This window comes from Chrysemys picta, chromosome 6, assembly GCF_011386835.1.
Source record: "Chrysemys picta bellii isolate R12L10 chromosome 6, ASM1138683v2, whole genome shotgun sequence".
In the NCBI taxonomy this organism is placed as follows: domain Eukaryota; kingdom Metazoa; phylum Chordata; order Testudines; family Emydidae; genus Chrysemys; species Chrysemys picta.
The window spans coordinates 92153661-92177027 of record NC_088796.1 but is presented as its reverse complement, the minus strand read 5'-3'; the positions used below and the strand labels follow the sequence as shown (position 1 = coordinate 92177027).

Below are 23367 nucleotides of genomic sequence, written 5' to 3'. Positions count from 1 at the left end.
AAAAATGACTTTCTGACGTGGAAGCAACAAGAGCAGTCATGCGACTCTCCCCAGCAGTATGTTTTGGGTGCCCAGGGCAGCTGGCAGAGAGGTAAATCATTGTAGGGCAGGAGGCAGGACTGGGGAAGACCCGGCTGGTGGCTCCCACCCTGTGCCATGCTCAGCTGCTTGTCCTGGCTGGGCTTGAAAGGACTTCCTCTTCCCCTGCACGACATCTGGAGCCAGGTCAGACCCACCCCCTGATTTCACCCCAGGCTGCACAAAGCTCTGCAAACACCCCCCCTTCCTCCTGCTTCCTGCACCTATCGCTCTTCAGCTGCAGGGGAAGGGAACACTGTATGGGAAGCTTCTCCCCCATCTGCCTAACCCCCATGCATCCACCCTGCCACCAAGGCTCACCCCTCACCCCGCACCCAGAACCCCCCCTGCCAAGCCCCACTCCCCCTGCACCTGGACCACCCCAATGAGCCACCTGCACCAGATCCCCACCCCACTGAGCCCCAACCAGCTGTACCCACCCTACTGAGCCCCACTCCCCTACCACTGAACCCCCCACACCCAGACCCCCCTGCCGAGCTCTATCCCCCCTACACCCAGACCTCCCCCCAGTGAGTCCCAACCACCTTCACCTAGACCTCCCCTGCAGAGTCCAATTACCATTGCACCCAGAACCCCCGACAAGCAACTATGTATCCAGATTTCCCTCTGCACCCAGATCCCCCCTGAGCCGCCCGCACCCAGACTGCGCCATACACAACCCTCTCTACCCACACCTGGATCCCCCCACACTAAGCCCCTCCTGCCAGGCTGAGCTTGCCTGCCAACACCTTGTGCACCTGGCACAGAGGGGCAGGGCCCTGGGATGTTTCTGGGGCAGGCACCGTCCTTGCGCTGTGTCAGGGTTGGGTGCAGCCTCACTGCTGAGTCCGTGTCCTGGGGAGAGGAGGGGGAGGAGGGGGGGGAGCTGCAGAGTGATCTCCCACCTCTGTGCAGCCAGTGGCCTGTGGCCCCCAATGCCATGCTGGAGCCTCCACATTTATTTGACAAATAAAATTTGCAGAATTTTGCAGAATTTTAAAATATTGTGTGCAGAATTTTTAGGCACATAATTTTTTATTTTTTTGGCGCAGAATGCCCTCAGGAGTAAGTATTGTAGCTCAATGGGCAATGATCTTGTCTCCAATGCTATCTGAACTGACATTATAGCTTTGAGATTGAAGATGGATTTTAGGTCCTGACTGTTTTTGAGACAACAAAAAACGTTGAGTACACTGTATGGGACTGCTCCTCTTTCTGTAGTGCTTGTGAGATGTCTTCGTTGACTTCCTGAGTTTTTCTGGATTCCTTGATTTCAAAGATATCAAATATTTTGTTTTGTGGTATCACATCAGCCTATCAAATATATATGTATTTGTCTTGAATTGTCCGTAGAACCCACACATCTAAGGCAGTCTTTTTCAAACATATGCAAATCTCTGCAGTCTCTCTCTGCCATCTTGGGTCCTTGTGGTTACATACTCCAAGGGAAGACAGATGGTTTTACTGCCACCTCCCTTCCTTGGAATTTTCCAGTGAATGGAGCTGCTTTAAATTACAGCTGGGATTCCACAGAAGCACTACTAGTGGCAGCTGCTGAGAGAAAACATTTAATCAAAGCATATCTAGATGACATTGGTCATGTCGGTTCCGGGCCAGCACCTCCCCTCTTTTTTGGTAGGGATGATACACTATGTTTCCTATTGCAAAGGGGAAGTCAATCCCAGGCTAAATTGGATCCATTGCCTTATAAGTCCACATACAAGATATAATAGTACAATATGAAAAATTGGAGTAGGAAATTCAAAGTATTTTATCTGATTTAATCAATTTGGGAGAAAATAATCCAAAAGATTGTCCAGGTGATAAATTTCAAGACAATTATATTATACTTTGTTTTTAGTATCAATATTTGCAACTTTACCATTGTCTTTTGGAACATTTTGGCTAACTTGTATCTGGAAACTTCAGAACAAACTAAACAGAAGTTCAATTCTGATCTCATTAGAAGTCGAATTTTAAAGATTAGTAAACAAGAATACAGTGTTTTAAGAAATATATCAGGACCATCTCTTGCAGTCTTTTAAACCTTTTTTCTTTTTTTGAGGAAATTCAAAGTTTAATGCAAATTATCTCTAAATCAAGAAACAATCCTGATACTTCTATAATTTTTTTAGCACAGTACTTAACACATTTTGGGAAAGAACTCACACCCAAACCTTTTTCTAACAAAGTACAGTGTAAAGCTAGCCTGATTTGTCCCCAATGACGGGAATAGAACACAGGTCTCCTGATGCCCACTCTGATGCCCAGTACACTACAGTGTATCACACAGCTTCTCCTTACAATACCTGTTTAAAATACCAATGGGGGAGAAAAAAAACCCATATGCAAAGATACCATCTCCATGCAAGAATAACAGTATCTATTTAGTGGGTCAGAATGACAAATAAGTCTTTTATATTAAAAAGCACATACATAAGCATCCCACACTCCTGTAAAAACGCAAAAGACAACGTTACTCCCTTTTGCTGTAAAATTTATGCATACTAGAGAGGTTAATTAACTACTTAATATAGACAAGTAATTTCCAAAAATGCTGATAGGAGTTTGGCATCACATTTAAGCAATCCTCCCAGGTTTCAAGTGCTAGAAATATGAAAAAATGTTTATTTAATATAGTTACAATTTCCACACTGTACCTCTGTTTCTGCTGCATGGGTTGTTGTCTCATAGCCATATATTGCATGTCCTCTTGTAGCCGATTAAGAGGAGAATCTGGCTTGACACGAATCCCATAGTAATGATATTTGGAGTTCCCCCTTTACGAAAGAATAAGAATTAAGGGGAAAAAGTTGATCAAACAAAAATTATTTGTCAGACTGTTTTTTTTCTTTAAAGTCTTACAATTTACCTCTAATGGAAAATAGGGTGCAGAAATTGGACCTGATTTTCCTCTCCAATTTCTCCCCCTGATTCACCAATTTATACTTGTATGATTTATACTTGTATACCATTGGGTTCATAAGATCACCTCCTCTCCCTTACATCAGTGCAAACCAGGAGTATCAGGCCCAGTAAATGCCCCTTAAATTGACTCATATGCAGAGACAATAATCCATACTATCCGGATCCAAAAGATCCATAATAAATCTGTGGGAAGAAACCCTGACAAAGTAAATTTGGTAATCTAAAGTTTCAACTAAACTTCAATGTCAGTGATCTCAAGAAACTTGATCTAATGGTCTTTGTTTTAATCTTATTTATATGTGTGTATACACACACACACACACACACACACACACACACAGTGGTGAGCTGGAACCTGTTCGCACCGGTTCACGCGAACCGGTTGTTAAAGGGGTGGGCAAATTCCGGCCCGCGGGACCATCCTATTGGCCTGCCTGAGCTCCCGGCCGGGGAGGCTCCCCCGGCCCCTCCCCTGCCTTCCCCCCTCTCGCAGAGCCCAGCAGCAGCGCTCTGGACCCCTCCTGGGCAGCTCGGCAGCTCCTGCCGCTTTGAGCGGCATGGTAAGGGGGTAGGGCTGCGAGCTCCAGCCCTGGGCAGCATGGTAAGGGGGCCAGGCCAGGGCTGGGAGGAGGGTTGGATAAGGAACAGGGAACGGTTGGAGGGGGCAGAGGTTTTGGGGGTGGGGGCGGTCAGGGGATGGGGAACGGGGGGTGGGGGTTGGGTAGGCGTGGGAGTTCCAGGGGTCTGTCGGGGTGGTGATGGATGGGGTCGGCGCAGTCAGGGGACAGGGAGCGGGGCGAGTTGGGTAGGGGGTGGGGCCCTGGGGGGCAGTTAGGATGGGGATTCTCGGGCTTGTACTCACTGGGCAGCGCTTAATAACCGGTTCCCTACCGGGTCGTCGTCGGCACTTCGGGGGCGGGTCGTTCACTCCCTCTGGGTCTTCAGTGGCACCGAAGGACCCGCTGCCAAAGTGCCGCCAAAAGCCCAGAGCGAGTGAAGGACCCACCGCCGAAGTGCCGCCAAAGAAGTAGGGAACTGGTTATTAACATTCTGGCAGCTCATCACTGTATATATAAAACTTTTAAGCATAACATGATATTTTTGTAGAGACCTGAAATCACAATTTTTGAAACAGAACAAAAATAGGAAAACACATTGTTCATGTGAATAAAACAACAGTGAAATCCTGTCATTACTGATTTTGAATAATATTTTATAAGCCATTATTTGTATTCTTCAACGATATATCTTTCAGGTGGTAAGGCTTAAGTTATAAATCAGAACTCTGAAAAACTGCCATTGATGACAAGAAGAGAAAAAAATGCTGTGGAAATGGGGAATTTCTACCTGAAGCAAATTCACAATTTTGGACAGCAACAGAACAATTATATAGTTATTATTAGTTTGCACATACTGATGAAAATATCAGTTTTTCCATATGCGAATGTTAGTAAAGAGAATATCAGTACTTGTACTTTTGCATAGCACTAAATATAGTAAGTTCACTATTAGTGTTCTTTCAGTTTTCTTCCTTCCAGAGACAAAAGGAAGGACTTTTTAAAGTTTTAGTAGACCTTTACTATATAGTGCCAGATCTTTGAGTGCAGCCATAACACAGAGTGCAAGGCAGCAGATGGTGTGCTAAGATAACTTAGAGCTTGTCATAAACATATAGTTAAGGGTAGCATAAAATCCCTCCTTTACCTGTAAAGAGTTAATCCCTCCTTTATCTGTAAAGGGTTAAGAAGCTCAGATAACCTAGTTGGCACCTGACCAAAAGGACCAATAAGGGGAGAAGATACTTTCAAATCTGTGGGGGAAGGTTGTTTGTTTTGTCTCCTTGTGTGTTCTCTCTGGGTCAGCGAGGAACCAGGGCAGGGAAAATACATCTCCCTAAGCCATATCTGAACTAAGCATCCAATATTACAGAAATAATAAGTAATAGCAAGGAAATGCATTAGATTATCTTTTGTTTTAGCTTGTGAATTTTCCCTGTGCTAAGAGGAGGTTTATCCCTGTTTTTGTAACTTTAAAGTTTTGCCTAGAGGGGAAATCCTCTGTGTTTTGAATCTGACTACCCTGTAAATTACCTTCCATCCTGATTTTACAGAGGTGCTTCTTCTACTTTTTCTTTATAATAAAGTTCTGTTTTTTAAGAATCTGATTGGGTTTTTAGTGTCCTAAAAACCCAAGGGTCTGTTCTGTGCTCACCTTGGTTACTCTCAAGCCTCCCCAGGAAAGGGGGTGAAGGGGTTTGGGGGATATTTTGGGGAAACAGGAACTCCAAGTGATTCTTTTCCTGAATCTTTATCTAACTCACTTGGTGGTGTCAGCAGTACTCATCCAAGGACAAGGAAGGATTTGTGCCTTGGAGAAGTTTTTAACCTAAGCTGGTAGAAATAAGCTTAGGGGGTCTTTCATGCGTGTCCCCACATCTGTACCCCAGAGTTCAGAGTGGGGAGGGAACCCTGACAAAGCTCCCCTTTGTACTGCCCTGATCTTGGTGTTGCTTTATAGATGGCTGTTTCAGCCTTAGGTGTCTTCTAACTTTTGTTGGCTTTCAATGGCAACTGGGGATGAAAAAAACATCTGAGGATAATTGTTGTGTAGGAAATGTTCCAGTCACACCTCCTTTTCTGCAGTCATACCCTCTCATTCCTGCTATCCAGTAATAAGCAGTTTGTGTGGCATATGCATTCCTATTTTGGCTTTGCACCACTATAACAAAGTTTCTGTTACCCTGACATTAGATTAGCTAGGGTTATATGCACTTTTGTTGGCTGAAAACTTTGGTCATCTCCTAGGAAAATATTGCAAGAATTTGGTGTCCTGAGCAAGACTCCACATACTGGATGACCTTCCTCCACTTGAAGAAGGACACATAAGTGCTACATTTGAAGCCTTGTTTTAAAGAATTTAAGTAGTAAATTGAAGCTATTAATGTTTTTAAAGTGATTGCAGAGGGTTCTTCTTTTCATGGAGGATATGAAATAGCAGCTAATGAAGAGTAGTGGGCAGGATCTATGACCTCACCACCCTTTTGAAGTGATGGCATTGTGTATCTAATACTGTCAGAGCTAAGAAGTATTAGCTCTCTGCTGCTTGGTTTATACAGCTCTTTAGTTTTATACACGATCTATGAAATCAAAGAGACACTTTGCTGTGCCTACAGTGGCAACTCCTGAAATTTGTAAGAATTTACCAAATATTTCAGTGACGGCCTTATAGCAGTATCTATTGAACTATATACAATGGAAAAAAGAGTATGTGTATGGATTCTACAATATCCTAAAGGCTGTGTGCTGTTAAAACTGAACTGGCAGGGCTTACCCGGAGCTGCTGAAAGTTACAAATTTTCTAATAATCCTGATGAAGGCTGCAAAATGCTGTCCCTGTTTCTATGGAAACAGATTATAGACAGGTAAAAAGGGGCTTTAAAATAATCAGTAAATCATCATGGACCAAGCTGTGATACCTGTACTGATGATGAATAGTACCTTATACCATGTGTAGTCCAACTGACTTCAATTTGACTATTTGTGAAGTAACATATTACTCAGGGTGAGTAAGTATGTCATAATCTGTTCCTGGACATGTGTAAGCTCAATGTACTTGATTATACCCATGCACACACACACACTAGTGCACATGTACACACACATATGCATTTAAAATTACCTGATATATAGTAATGCAAACAGGAGCAACCCGTAATCAAATGTTGTTAGAACTTTTGCAGCGTTCAGTGGCTTAGGTTGAGCAAGGCTAACAATATTAGAGGCACCAATGCTCCTAGAGGCTTCAGGCTTGTCAGTCTGTAATAATTTTGGTTCCAGACTTCAAACTTTTTAAGCACACATGAACCCCTGCACCTGTATGGAGCCCTACTGCCTTCAATAGGGCTGAGCACAGGGGCAGTAGTCTGCTCGTGTATAGTCAAATGCAGGATTGGGGCCTTTGTAGAAAAACATTCTAAGTACAAACAACATTTTAATGTGTTTTTAAACCTATGGAACTAGTGTTTTTCTCCTTATTTAAAAAAAAAGGATAACATTTTTTGGCCCACATTGGGGCTTATAAGACTGGATACAAATTGATGGATGAAATAAGATTTCAGAACGCTTAAGAAAATAATGATCAACAGCTGGACATGGTCAATATCTTAGCATGACATGATGATAATCTACCCTAAATGATCAACACAACTGCCCCTACACATTCTCTTCTTTCACTCTGTCTAACTGCCACCTGTGACCTACAAAACAACAATGGTAGACACTACAGCATAGAGGTGGAGAGCTCTTTCTGATGCAGCTGATAGTAGACATCTATGTATGACTATGGCTAAAGCTAAGAAACTCTCATCAGTGACTGGACAACATAGTTATGACCAGACAAAACTGTTCTGTGCAGCAGTAATTCAAATGCTCCCTCTCAGTTAACGTTTTGAGCATAGCTTGGCACAAGGAGTTTACCATCTGTATTTTACAAACAAAAGTGACAACAGTGCACCAGTGAGAGGCATCCACTGGATCAGTAGCAAAATATAAATGAGACAAATGGATGTGCTGGGAAGATGTAGAGTGCAACGGACAAAATGGACCAGGCTCCTCATGGCTAGTAAAATCCAGTTATCCTTAAATAAGTTGCAGTTATGTCTTTCCTCAAGAAACTGCCACCTCACAACAGTGCCAATTACTACCTTATCTTGAACCCTTTTAATGGTGGAGAAGATTTAAGATTATTAGATGATTGTAGTGATATATGGATTTTTTTTTAATTTCCCAAATTATTTTCAATTTTCTTTTAAAACTGGGTGTGGTGTAGAAAATACTTGATTGACAAACTCCTTTTGGTAATAGGGAAAAAAGGGCTGGTGTATGTGAAAGTTTTATTAGCTCTGTCAGCAGCCTTTGATACCACTGACAACATGCTGCTGCTGTCCTGGTATCTGGAAGGACTGGACAAGGAAACAAGAAATGGAAAAAATCTTGAACTATTCAGCTCTGTGGAACTTGCTAATAACATGTGTAAGTGTGCATCTGTATACATTTAAAAGATTTAAACATATTTGCTATCGGTCTTGCTCAATACACTATTTTCAAATTCTCATTTATTGGTTTAATCAAAATTATTTTTTTTTTCAAAGCAAATAATGGACAAGTTTCAAATTTCACCAATTTTGTTAGCCCCCCGTTTAAAAAAGACCGTGGATTAGAAATCTTTGTTCCCTTACTCTCCTTTAACTCAAACATGGCTAAAGGGTCTTTAAAGGCTCACATTTACAAAAAATTAATAATAAATATTTTTCCTTAGACAGAACAAGCATGGAACTAGGGATTTGAAGCGGAGACCGGAACTGGAGCGTGGAGCAGCTCCGGAGCAGTGGAGCTGCGGGTTTTTGCCTGGAGCTGGAGCAGAGCCGGAGCACAGCTCCAAAGCCCTGCATGGAACATTTCAGCCTAAGAGGTAAGTGTTTGGAAAAGCTGTGAATGAGTGAATGGAATCTACTATAAGGCTTTAACTGTAGCCTACTACACTGGGTAAACATAGGGGGAAAAAACTCCTTTATTTTTACACTTAGTGTCCCTCATATTTACTTATCATACCATACTGAAATATCACTGCATGAAATAAAAACAGTAACGACAATTTATAAATAAGGAATTGAAGCTATTTTGTAATTAAGCTGTAGAATCATGGCAGCATTAAATAACAGTCCCTTATAACAAACAAACAAAAAATCAGTTGATAAAAATATTCATCTACATTAAAATCACTCATTTATTTTTATATGGAAAGGCAGAACACCCCTATTATCACATATGTAATGATCAACCATCACTTTGTGCTCAGCATATACTTAAATTAAGTATTGGATGAAAAATAAACAAATATAATTAGATTTTTAACTTATAAGAAATATAGTAATTATTCTCCATCTGATGCATAGTTTCCAACCGACAGCCTATATTATATTTGTATTGCTATAAATCTGTTGTGTATGTTTCAGAATTAATAAGTGATTTCAGGACAAGGAGAAATGTAATGGGTTTTTGTAACAACTTGACACAGTTTGACATTACATGAGAAATTGATAGACAAACATTTTAACATTTAAGTAATGTTTTCTTTCAGCTTGTTTAGTGTATCATGTACAAGGTTCATAATCACAATGATCACTACACTCTCTCTATGCTATAATCTAAGATCTGATTGTTTTACACAGACCTGGTTCCTAGTCTCCTGGTCCGTAGCCCCATGAAAATTGACCTTATGAGTTTTCCAAAGGAGGCAGCATTGACTGGGTCCAACTTGTGCTCCTGACAGTGTCGTAAGTAATGATTATAAAGCGTACTTCTAGGGAGACTGACTCCTTCTGCTGTTTCATAGTTGTCTAAGAGCCACTGGAGCTATTTCAAATAGGAGACAGTGAAGAAAAGTAAATTCAGATAATTTCACAATAAACATTTTAGGCTATCATTAACATAGCTGTACAATTCAAAGCTTCTTAGTACATTTTGAGATTGCTCTTAACGTCTATTCAATGGTGACTTTTTTCTTCAAGTGAAGGCAGTTCTCTTTAGAGGGGTTAGATATGCGATGGTGTCTTTGAGTCTTTCAAAAACACATGGAAATAGCAGAACTCATAACACTTGTGACCTCAGATAGTCCCCATTTCTTAAAGTATTCAAGACTCCAGTACCACACATTAATTTTCTGTACATTGATCTAGGCTTTGGAGACAAATTGTTAATACTTCAGGGAATTTAACCAATCATAAATGTATTTACAGAACCATAGAAAAGAAACTGCTTGTTGGACTGATGGAGAGTCATTTAATCCATCTGCATTATTAGACTATTGTATTGCAGAGAGTTGTTTCGCTTCCCCAGACACTCAGATCAGTTACACTATTTAATTGAACAAGATATATTCTTTTGTTTTTTAACCGTAAATAAAGAAACAAAAAACAAACACAAGGCAAGGAGCAATCTAGGTGGTGCTAAAATGAACTGATACAACTATTAAAGATTATGGGCCCAATTCTGGTTCCACTGAAGCCAAAAGGAATTTTGTCATTAAGTGGGAATAGGACTGAATCCTGTGAAAACACTCTCTCTCTCTAGGTCATTTAATTTAGAACTTTGGTGGGTAATTTTGGAAGCTGGCAGAAAAACACTTACATTCTGAGTACTTCAGTGGCTCTATAGTAAGAGGCACAACCGGTATCTTTTTGGGAATACTCACAACATATCTAATATAAACTGCCACTAACAGACGAGAAAACAAACCAAAAAAAAGCACTTTAGCAAGGTTGATTACTTGTCAGTTTCACTCCGATCTTCCCTCCAGCTTTAACTGAGTAGAAAAATGACAGCGTAAAATAAGAGTATTTTTATATGATGGTTATACTTAAATTGTGTGAAAGTCTGTGGTTTTATTTTTCTAGGGGTTCTGATAATCTTTCATTTGGCTTACCATACCATGGATTTGTATCCCCCAGAATTTTCCTTTGAGTTTTGGGTTTGAATGAGCCCAAAAATGTAAACAGGAAATCAGTTGAAATTGCCAAGTTTCACCAGTTTTGATGTCAAAGCCAAGAGCATGATTTCAGTGTGAATCTTTAAATCAGTCAGGTTCATGGATTTTACCAAAAATCTGGTCTTAGTTTTGAGTTTCCAATGAAACTCCAAACCAGGCATGTTTAAAATGATTTCAACCAATGCAACACAATTTTGTTCTGATGCATTAGTTCTCAACAGAAATGTGTAACAAATTTTAATGTAAAGTATCAAGGCAAAACATGAGTAAAATATATGTTAACAACAGCAAAAAGATCAGTTTACTTGATAATACCGTAGTCTGTTGCATTCATTTACTAATAAAGAATGGTACCACAAACTTTTCAGTGATAAGGAAGAGAAAACTTTTGCTAATGTTGAAAATAATTAATCATTTAAGACACAGATCTTAAATATTTTAATGTGAAAAAATTTAATTCTGTACTCCTAAAATAGAATGTTCTTAGCTCCTGCCCCCACTCTACAGTCTCTCTCACATTAGTATTTACTAAAATCTAGTGGTATAATTAATGTACTGGACTCTCACCTCTGTTTCAATCAGAGTCATGTGCACTTTGCCAAGGGCAACGAGAACAACAATTCACCCAAGACCTTTTAGAGGCTATCTTCATGTTCTCCTTTTGCATGGAGAACAAAATAGAAAACAAAATTGTAATTCTTTAGTTTATGTTCTATATGAGCTGAGATGGCTTCTATTGTTTTAACTTGCTAGCAGGTAATATGGATGACAGGTAGACAAATACCCACAAGAAGAAATGTGTCTGTGTTTGACTTACTTAAGTGGTTCCATGATATAGAGCTGTTAGCTAGACTTTTAGACAATTTTGCACTTTAAATAGAATGTAATAAAACAGAGCAGTTTATCATCCTTATTTCAGCTGGTAGATCTAAAATCATTATTTAAAAAAAATACTGAGCCATAGTGTTCACAAATGTATTTTAAATTGGTTGCTTACCATTCTGATATAAAGGCGATGAAAAAATATCACTGGAAACTTTAACCTTTACCTTGGTTTATTTAAAAAAAACTATTTATTTCACTAATTAAGTGACATAAGCATATCTGAGGCTAGAAACCAAGATAATTACATCTTTCAACCTTTGCATTTAATCTCTGTTAATCAGGATAGATTAAGAAGGGTGAACTATTCTTATTTTTCCCAAAGGGAAATACTGATTGACAAAAAAAAAAAAATGCATTTCCCAATTAACTTCTAAATGTAACATTTGGGGTTTTTTTTCCAGATGGATTATAACCTATTAGGATTCATTTTAAGTGCACTTTACTAATGATCTGAATTCTTGACAGATGTTATTTCAACTATAACTTGCATTAGCCAATGTTGGCAGAGCATAATCCAGGATAAGTATAAAACAAGGATTTTTGCTCTAGGGTGGATGTATTTCAGTGGCAAAAGGCATCAAGTGATTATTTGCTAGATTGCAGCCTGGAATTTATTTGCTAGATTGCTGGAAAGAAGAGTGCCCAAGGCTGTATATAATTTTAAAAGGAAAATAATCTACAAACATTATACAGCTATTGTAAACATATTTCTTCAATGCAGAATGAGAATTCTACATCTGAGCTGTTCAGGATTTGAATACTAGCTTGTTGACTAATAGTATTAGTAACATTTAAGGATGGATAAGTATGAAGTGTTTACACAGTAAAAACTGGCAAATTGATTCTGGCTTCACTAAAACTCCGATGTTTATACAACATTAGATTATAAATTGATTAGTCAAGTCAACCTCATGCACAAAGAAATCAGAAAAAGAAAAAAGTAGAGGAGAAATGAAAAACTCACAAAAACGAGCAAACATCAATAAAGGCAACCACACTCCAGGATGGCTAACAATGGAGGTATAGTACCACAAAAAGCCATATCAGCAGGCTATTATTTTTGAGAGTTTAAGATTTTGTCATTGATGAATAGAACATTTGTAATGTAAAAGGTAATACTAATGAAATTCACAGCTTTTCAGGCTTGATCCAAAGCCCATTTATATAAAAAGTGTCTCTACTTTGACTTAATGCCCTTTGGCTCAGACCTCTGGAAATCAAAATGAAGGGTAGTTTGAGAAATAGGGAGAAAACAAACAAACATATTAAATTTCTTCCATGTTACACTAATTTGAGACAGAAGTCAAAATAAATAGAATTTTAAAAATAGGCAAACTATAAAATAAATTCAACCGTTTTCTGTCAACTTCTTACTTGGGTGATTGGGGCTGTCAAGACTATCATGTCAAAGAAATATGTTTGTGTGTCCAATACAAAATCAAAGACATAGCCCTAGCCTAATTACATACTGGTCTTTTATTGAAATTTGAAATAATACCCAAATTAAAGGAACAAAAGAAAAAAGTAGTGACATGTTGTGTAATGGGTACATGTAAATATTATTAACAGAAAGATATTTGTAAATAGTGCATATAACTATATACGTCTATATGTAAATAATGGAATAAAGTTACCCAAGGTAAACAGCCTATCATCTAGCTCTTATTAGATATCATGTTAAGATATGATGTTCTTCCATATGGGACTCAAGACAAAGTAACAGCTCTCCATATCTCCAGTTTTAACATGCATTGGCCCGTTGCCAAGGTTATGATCTCTTCAGCATGGTATCTAATTAACCCCAATAATGCAATTTCTAGGCAGCCTTCTATCTTCAAAACAACATTTCTTTTTAACATCCAAGATAGAATTTAAAAGTCTTAATCACATTTATGCTATTCAATCTCTCTCCCCATAATTTTAGCAGTTTCTAAAGTTGTTTTCTCTTCCAGGTGTTTTAGAATCAATCCTCTATTACTTCTTGCCATCATGAGGGGAAACTTTCACACAAAGCTATTGGTTTTTCAGCTTCAGATTATGGGACTTTTTCAGAACAAAATATATAATTGCTTTGGTTTTATTTCTAAATCATTGTGTCTACCGTCATAAAATCAATAGATATTACAAAAATACTTTTGGAATTGAGATTTAGTTTACTATTCTCCATTTTTGTGGTAGAGAATACAAAAGTATGATCACAGCATAGAATCAGTTTTGATTAGTAGCCTTAATATGTGCTAAGGAGTGAACATATACAAACGCCAAATAATATAATTTAAATAAAGCAACTTTTACCAGTTGGAAAGACATTTCAGGAAAAACTTGGGCTGGCAATTCATTTTATAATCTATACAGTAAATTAGAGATTAAGCTTTGGGCCCTTTTCTCCCTGTATACAAAAGTTACATTTAATATCTTTACCACTATATTTTAAAATGCTGCTTTTATACAAACAACCATTTTAGGCAAAAGTTATTCTTAGTGAAAATTCTTATTTTTAGGATTTGTAAATTCAGACCAAATAAAGAGGCACAAAGAGCAACACATATCGCCAGCTTTCAGAGTAATCAATTGTTTTCATTTTTTCAGCCCATGGAGGCAACAACTTGTATAAGTCATTTAACAGAAATACCAACACCACTTTATGGACCTTCAGCATTCTTTTGTCATTTTCAATAAACTCATTATTCAGAATAAAGTAATGTGATTCTCTAAAATAATCCAAAAGATATTACATACTCATGCTGCATGCTCCACCCCCCAAAAATTATTATACAGTGCACAGATTCTTTTTAGTAGCCAATTTTATCTTAAATATCACACACACACACACCGGATAATTAAGAATTTTTCAATGATTATTTTCACAATTACATTATTGTGAAACTCAGAATGTGGTAACACCTGCGGACATAATACAGAACCTAGAAAACGATGAACTCAATAATATATATGTATTTAGTGACATTTCACCTGACAAAACATAGCCATGGAAGATTCTGTATAAAATTACAAGTGACTGAGAAGGGAAGATTAAGAGGCAAAAAAAAAAAAAAAAAGCAATAAAACCAAACAAGCATTTAGAGATAGATTAAGCATGCAGACAAAGCAGGAGATTAGTTTACATGAAGAAGAGGCAACTTACATGGCTGTTGAGAAGAGAGCTTCTGTGAGTGGACAGACCATCAGACTTTTGCAGTGTCTCAATCGCCATTTCAATCTGATAATAGATGTCATTAAAAAAAGGGCTCAAGACAAGATAGTAATAAAAGGCTGACCAGAGAAACTTTGATAGATTGCTTAAAGTTCAACAGTAATTGCTTAAACTTCAGTCCAGGTTATTGAACAAATTCTATTAACTGCTTGATTCTGGAGTCCCTGTGAAAGCAAAACTCCCAGTAACTTTGGGAGGCATTTTGCTTTTATACACACTGAAGGATCAGGCCCTCAGAAAATCCAATTCACCCTCCTCTCTGCTCAAGAAATAAAACAAGCACAAAATTTATTTCTAAATCATAATGCAAATATTAAAAAACTCTGAACATTCAATATCTTTAACCAAACGCAGGGGGTGGGGAGGAAAATACAACCCACACCCAGGGTCCTGAAGGTTTTTTGACAAGGAGATGAGAAAACCCCTTGCATAGTTTGAAGACAGAGATATGAACTAAAGGCAACATTTTTTCTCTTTCTGCACCCAAACACCTAGAGTGAACTCCTAAACGCTCTGAATTCAATGGGAGTTTTGCCATTAGCTTCAATGGAGGCCGGATTTTACTCTTTTTCCCTGACATAGCATTTTTTACTCATCCAAAGATCTCAGTAAAGTGGATGGAAGTTTTGGGTGTGCACATAATTGCAGGTTTCAGCCCTGAGAAAAATATTCTAATTTATTCAGAATAATTTTACCTTTTAAGATGAAAATTATTATTATATATAACCCCTTAAATATACAGCAGTATTATTCCTAATGCAAATGTGTGAAGACCCCCGCCCAGTCTTTTTTTCATAACTTTGGATCTTAATGTCACTTTTGGCTGCTTCCGTAGTAGTGTTATTGAGTAAAATTACAGAGTAATTGTAGTTCTGCATTAAGTGTAACTGTGGCTATGGCAGAGAAAAAACATTGGAAATGACAGAGGCAATGAGATGTAAAATAGAAAAACTTTCATGGAAACACCTTCCCACACCCACACCCACACCCTTTTTTAGAGTTCAGTAAGAGGACAGATAATCATGTTCACTCAGTGTGCAGTAGAAATAGCAAGAAATTAATTAGCCTTGTAAAATTGAAAAAACAAAAACATGGCATATTCAAAACGAACTCTAAGTTTAAAGACACTTCTCTTTTTCCCAAAAGACAATTTTTATTGAGCCTCCCCCACATTGCCTTACGTATTACAATACTACCCACAGATTTTCCAGTCTAATTTACAAGCAACAGTAGAGTTCATCAATACACATATGAACTGAAATAGAAAAGATTTCAGATGTCATGTATTAGACTTTACTAGCACACATGCAAAATTAACTGCTCCCTTGTTACAGTAATAATTTGATTGCAACATTAATTAAAAAGGTACTTTTCTTAATCTTTAACATTACATTTCTCTTTCAGACAGTTGTTTTTGTTTTAGAAATGCAAGCCCTTTTTATTCAGGTGAAGTGTTGAAAATAATGTCTGATTACAAAGCAAATGACGTAATTTTGACAAGGCTAAATAACAAAAAAATTTGCTAAATTATGATAATCTAGTCTGCCCTCCTATATAACACAGGTCATAGAGTTTCACCACATAATTCCTGCATCAAGCCTGTGACTTCTGGTTGAGTTAGAGTATTTCATAGATACGTAGATTCCAAGGCCAGAAGGAACCATTGTGATCATCTAGTCTGACCTCCACTATAACAAAGGCCACATAGCTTCCCTAAAATAATTCCTAGAGCAGATCTTTTAGAAAAACATCCACTCTTGATTGCAAAATGATCTATTATGGAGAAACCATCATGACACTTGGTAAGTTGTTCAAATGTTTAATTGCTGTCACTGTTAAACATGTACGTCTTATTTCCAGTCTGAATTTGTCTAGTTTTAACTTCCAGTCATTGGCTCTTGTTAAACTTTTCTCTGATAGACTGAAGAGCCCATTATTAAATATTTATTCCCAACGTAGGTAATTATAGATTGTAATTAAGTCACTCCTTAACCTTCTCCATGTTAAAATAAACAGATTGAGTTCCTTGAACCTATCATTATAAGGCATATTTTCTAACCTTTTAATCATTCTCGTGACTCTTCTCTGAACCCTCTCCTTTATCAACATACTTCTTGAATTGTGGACAACAGAACTAGATGTAGTTTTCCAGCAGCAGTCGCACCAGTGCCAAATGACAGAGGTAAAATAATCTCGCTACTCCTACTCGAGATGCCCTTTGTTTAAATGATTGTATTAGCCCTTTTGGTCATAGCATCGCATTGGGAGCTCATGTTCAGCTCATTTTACATCATGACCCCAAATCTTTTTCAGAGTCGCTGCTTCCCAGGAAAAAGTCCCCCATCCTTTAAGTATGGCTGACATTCTTTGTTCCTAGATGTATACATTTACATTTAGCCATATTAAAATGCAGTTTGCTTGGGCCCAATGTACCAAGCCATCCAGATTTCTCTGCATCACTGACCTGTCCTCTTAATTATTCATCACTCCCACTATTTTTGTGTCATCAGCAAACTTTATCAATGATGATTTTATGTTTTCTTCCAGGTCATTAAAAAAAATGTTAAATAGCGGAGGTCCGAGAATCGATCCCTGCGAGATGCCACCAGAAACACACCCATTTGATGATTACATTGTCAGACCTATCAGTTAGCACAGCATTAGCTTTCGTCTAGTACTTCCCTGGTGTTCCAAGACTTATTGAAAATCAACATTAACGATCCAGCAAGCTCCTCAGCTAGCTCTTTTAAAACTCTTGGATGCAAGTTATCTGAATCTGCTGATTTTAAAATGTCTAACTTCAGTAGCTGCTATTGAATATCCTCTTGAAATACTAATGGAATGGATGAGACATCATCATCTGTTTTTTTCCCCAAATACAGAACAAATATTTATTGAACACTTTTCCCTTTTCTGTATCATTATTGATTTTTGGTAATTCTACCATTTCCACTGGACCAATACCATTTGTTAGGATTCTTTTTGTTCCTAATATACTTTTTAAAAATTCCTTCTTGCTGTTCTTAATGCTGCTGCCCATAAATTTCTCCTTATGTCCCTTTGCTTCCCTTATCAATTTTCTATAATTCCTAGCTTATGATTTATATTCATTACTAATAATTTCCCCTTTCTTCCATTTGTTATATATATATTTAAATTATAGCTGCTTTCACACCCCTTCTAAACCAGGCTGAGATTTTTTAATTAATATGGTCTTCTTCCTTGATTCTGGCTTTTGGGGTATGTAGTAAAGTGTTCTTAAAGAATTACCAATCATCATTCAAATTTTTCTGATTAAATTATTCCTCCCAGCTGATCTGGCTCATAATTTTTTTTTTAATCTTTGTGAAGCTGTCTCCTTTAAAGCACGAAATATACATCAACAGTTCTTTGAAAAGGAAGTGGTGCCAGTGAGGTGAGTTAGGCTGACAGGCTGACCTGGGATCAAAGAGGCCTGAAGCAGCAGTGATCATCTCAAGAGAGAATAGCCCAGACTTGAACAGACAGAAGAATTAAACTTGAGAGATTCTCCACAGCAGTAGTGGAGCCTTTAACAGATTATAATGAATTTTGCTAATGCAGACAAAAAAGAAATGGAAGATTGAGGAGGAATTATTCTAAGCATGGTAGACCAAAAGCTTTTAAAATATATCCTAAAAAGAAATACAAATTATAAAAATAAATTAAAAAATCGTCTCTGAAGAAAATTGTCTCTGGAGTCTTCTCTGAGTGTCAACTTTAAATAAAATATAAATAAGCCTTAAAAACCTATTTTTCTTAAAATTGATCAATTCAATTAAAAAAATAAGCAGAATCAATCACAATCAAAAGTTTATAATTGCTACTAGTCAGAAAACCTGGTGCAACTGAACATCCTTAATATGTCTGAAACCACACAACGATATACATATTGACTGCTTAATATAAACTTTGTTATATTATCATTTTTATATAAGGTATGTACATAACATATTAGGCATTGGTGAAGATCCAGAAAGTTTGGGGTTTAGATAAGCATCTAGAAAGTTAAGTTTTTTATCCAAAACTCATTCAAACTTTTAGCCTCAACTCTCCAAACCACACAACTTTCCCCTATAGGCCTAGGCTTCCCACCTGACATAATCCAGTCTTCTGGGAATAGGACTGGCGGCTTTCTACTCTCCTTTACTGGCATCTTAAAAGGGTAGCCAACTCATCACTCCCCCCCACCCCCCAAATCCTCCATTAAGCCATCCATTGAGTATGCCAGTTCTTTTTCTCCCTTCTTCTGCAGAAAGACTCTAAACTCTCCATTGGGTTTCACTGCTGTTGGCTTTTTCACAGTTTGTGGCTAATATATCTAAGAGTACACTACACTCAGAAACACAAATCTTCAAGCTCTGACAGGGACTTGTAGATCTGGCTCTGTGCATGCCTCAATCCCAAACGGAAATGTCATAGAATCATAGAATATCAGGATTGGAAGGGACCTCAGGAGGTAATCTAGTTCAACCCCCTGCTCAAAGCAGGACCAACTCCCAACTAAATCATCACAGCCGGGGCTTTGTCAAGCCTGACCTTAAAAACCTCTAAGGAAGGAGATTCCACCACCTCCCTAGGTAACCCATTCCAGTGCTTCACCACCCTCCTAGTGAAAAAGTTTTTCCTAATATTCAACCTAAACCTCCCCCACTGCAACTTGAGACCATTATTCCTTGTTCTGTCATCTGGTACCACTGAGAACAGTCTAGATCCATCCTCTTTGGAACCCCCTTTCAGGTAGTTGAAAGCAGCTATCAAATCCCCCCTCATTCTTCTCTCCCGCAGACTAAACAATCCCAGTTCCCTCAGCCGATCCTCATAAGTCATGTGCTCAAGTCCCCTAATCATTTTTGTTGCCCTCCGCTGGACTCTTTCCAATTTTTCCACATCCTTCTTGTAGTGTGGGGCCCAAAACTGGACACAGTACTCCAGATGAGGCCTCACCAATGTTGAATAGAGGGGAATGATCACGTCCCTCGATCTGCTGGCAATGCCCCTACTTATACAGCCCAAAATGCCGTTAGCCTTCTTGGCAACAAGGGCACACTGTTGACTCATATCCAGCTTCTCATCCACTGTAACCCCTAGATCCTTTTCTGCAGAACTGCTGCCTAGCCATTCGGTCCCTAGTCTGTAGCAGTACATGGGATTCTTCTGTCCTAAGTGCAGGACTCTGCACTTGTCCTTGTTGAAGCTCATCAGATTTCTTTTGGCCCAATCCTCTAATTTGTCTAGGTCCTTCTGTATCCTATCCCTACCCTCCAGCATATCTACCACTCCTCCCAGTTTAGTGTCATCTGCAAACTTGCTGATGGTGCAGTTCACGCCATCCTCTAGATCATTAATGAAGATATTGAACAAAACCGGCCCCAGGACTGACCCCTGGGGCACTCTGCTTGATACCGGCTGCCAACTAGACATGCAGCCATTGATCACTATCCGTTGAGCCTGACGATCTAGCCAGCTTTCTATCCACCTTATAGTCTATTCATCCAGCCCATACTACTTTAACTTGCCGGCAAGAATGCTGTGGGAGACCGTATCAAAAGCTTTGCTAAAGTCAAGGAATAACACGTCCACTGCTTTCCCCTCATCCTCAGAGCCAGTTATCTCGTCATAGAAGGCAATTAGGTTAATTACGCATGACTTGCCCTTGGTGAATCCATGCTGATTGTTCTTGATCACTTTCCTCTCCTCTAAGTGCTTCAGAATTGATTCCTTGAGGACCTGCTCCATGATTTTTCCAGGGACTGACGTGAGGCTGACTGGCCTGTAGTTCCCCAGATCCTCCTCCTTCCCTTTTTTAAAGATGGGCACTACATTAGCCTTTTTCCAGTCATCCAGGACCTCTCCCGATCGCCATAAGTTTTCAAAGATAATGGCCAATGGCTCTGCAATCACATCCGCCAACTCCTTTAGCACCCTTGGATGCAGCGCATCCGGCCTCATGGACTTGTGCTCATCCAGCTTTTCTAAATACAGTAATCCTGAATCACTTCTTTCTCCACAGAGGGCTGGTTACCTCCTCCCCATGCTTTGCTGCCCAGTGCAGCAGTCTGGGAGCTGACCTTGTTCGTGAAGACAGAGGCAAAAAAAGCATTGAGTACATTAGCTTTTTCCACATCCTCTGTCACTAGGTTGCCTCCCTCATTCAGTAAGGGGTCCACACTTTCCTTGACCACCTTCTTGTTGCTAACATACCTGAAGGACCCCTTCTTGTTACTCTTGACATCTCTTGCTAGTAGGGTGACCAGACAGCAAATGAGAAAAATCGGGATGGGGGTGGGGGGTAATATGCGCCTATATAGGAAAAAGCCCCCAAAATCGGGACTGTCCCTATAAAATCGGGACATCTGGTCACCCTACTTGCTAGCTGCAACTCCAAGTGTGATTTGGCCTTCCTGATTTCACTCCTGCATGCCTGAGCAATATTTTTATACTCCTCCCTGGTCATTTGTCCAATCTTCCACTTCTTGTAAGCTTCTTTTTTGTGTTTAAGATTAACAAGGATTTCACTGTTAAGCCAAGCTCGTCGCCTGCCATATTTACTATTCTTTCTACACATCGGGATGGTTTGTTCCTGCAACCTCAATAAGGATTCTTTAAAATACAGCCAGCTCCCCTGGAATCCTTTCTCCCTCATGTTATTCTCCCAGGGGATCCTGCCCATCAGTTCCCTGAGGGAGTCAAAGTCTGCTTTTCTAAAGTCCAGGGTCCGTATTCTGCTGCTCTCCTTTCTTCCTTGTGTCAGGATCATGAACTTGACCATCTCATGGTCACTGCCTCCCAGGTTCCCATCTACTTTTGCTTCCCCTACTAATTCTTCCCTGTTTGTGAGCAGCAGGTCAAGAAGAGCTCTGCCCCTAGTTGGTTCCTCCAGCACTTGCACCAGGAAATTGTCCCTTACACTTTCTAAAAACTTCCTGGATTGTTTGCGCACCGCTGTATTGCTCTCCCAGTAGATATCAGGGTTACTGAAGTCTCCCATGAGAACCAGGGCCTGTGATCTAGTACTTCTATTAGTTGCCAGAAGAAAGCCTCGTTCACCTCATCCCCTCGGTCTGGTGCTCTATAGCAGACTCCCACCACGACATCACCCTTTTTGCTCACACTTCTAAACTTAATTTAGAGACTCAGGTTTTTCTGCAGTTTCATACCGGAGCTCTGAGCAGTCATACTGCTCTCTTACATACAATGCAACTCCCCCACCTTTTCTGCCCTGCCTGTCCTTCCTGAACAGTTTATATCCATCCATGACAGAACTCCAGTCATGGGAGTTATCCCACCAAGTCTCTGTTATTCCAATCACATCATAATTCCTTGACTGTGCCAGGACTTCCAGTTCTCCCTGCTTGTTTCCCAGGCTTCTTGCATTTTTGTATAGGTACTGAAGATAACTCGCTGATTGTCCTGCTTTCTCAGTATGAGGCAGGAGTCCTCCCCTGTCATTTTCTCCCAGTATGTAAGCCCTGCTGGATTCACTCCCTTAGGGAAATCAGAAGTGAGAAAGGAAAGAAGTTCAGTTCAAGCTATAAAAACCACTCCAAAAAAGTTGTGGCAGAATATTTTATGTGAATTAGTTTGCCTTACCCTAGTGTGTACAGCTATAAACTGCCAACTTACAAAAAAAAAAAATAAAAAAAGGTGTTTCACCTAGGAATGGCTGAATTATTTGGATACATTAAAAGTGATTCCCCAATCATCCCCCAAAACACAACCACCCCAGACTAAAATAAAACTATGACAGTTTATAAGTTTATATATTTTTAAAAATAATTCTAATTGTGCCATTAACACTATGTATTACTACCATTGGGCCACCTTCTTTGTTTGTTATTACCCTTTCTCCTATCCTCATATGCCTAGCTGGTGTGTTTTTGTTTTGTTTTTTAAATAAGGAGCATAAGTTCTTTCAGATACGAACCATGCCTCCTTTTATGTTTGGAGAGTGCCTAGCACTGGTTCCAGAAACAATAAATAATAAGTATGTGGATTCAAAATATTTTTAGTTATTTGCTTTGTTTTAATTTTATGTGCTTTCTGATTTGGACTAAAGGCTCTCTACACTATGAAAAATGTTCCAGCAGTGTGAGTGGAAGACTCCTTGTGCTTGGTGATGCCTTTTATGCATGGCACCACATTGCTTGCTGATCAATCCTGAAACTTGTTAGAAGCAGCAGGACTGACAAACAGGAGCCTCTCATTGGCTAACAGGCATTGCAACACACTTACTATTAAGTAGCTAAATAAATTGTTTTAAGTTTTGACATCAGAAAAATATTTGTAAAATAATTCTCTTGTCACAGGGACAGTGCATATGTATTTGAGTATGGGCAGACTGTCTGGAGACTCAGGTTATATCATTTAGACGGCTGTTGATATTCCTATTACTTTCTTGTCTTACTAAACCTCTGCAGCCCTCAGCAACTCCTACCTCATTCATCCACCACTTAGATGGAACATGCAGCCTTCTTCAATATCATTGTAAATACCAGTATAACAATCTATCAGTAAGGAGAAGAGAGTTCTGCAACAATGCAACTGGAGTCTTTTTTTGACCTGTCTAAACACTCAAACCAAATGTACCAATTTTACAATGTTTATTAATCTCAACTGAACTTGGCCTACCCTCATATCAGCATCACACACTATTGCTGCATCTCTGGTCTGGCTGCCATAAGCTTTTTAGTATAATA

General features: G+C 39.0%; 1 protein-coding gene across 4 annotated transcripts in view; it reads right to left on the bottom strand.

Moving 5' to 3' along the window:
* The window catches only part of RFX3 (regulatory factor X3), a 218616-nt gene that overhangs the window by 44696 nt on the left and 150553 nt on the right, over positions 1-23367 (bottom strand). For 3 of the 4 annotated variants that reach the window (XM_065549356.1, XM_008166006.4, XM_042850635.2), the window contains 3 exons: positions 14582-14656; positions 9238-9419; positions 2739-2858 (listed from right to left, as the gene is read on the bottom strand). In XM_065549356.1, coding sequence (XP_065405428.1) covers positions 2739-2858; positions 9238-9419; positions 14582-14656 — 377 coding nt within the window. The remainder of the gene's footprint in view (positions 1-2738; positions 2859-9237; positions 9420-14581; positions 14657-23367) is intronic. The other variant, XM_042850636.2, reaches the window with a different exon arrangement.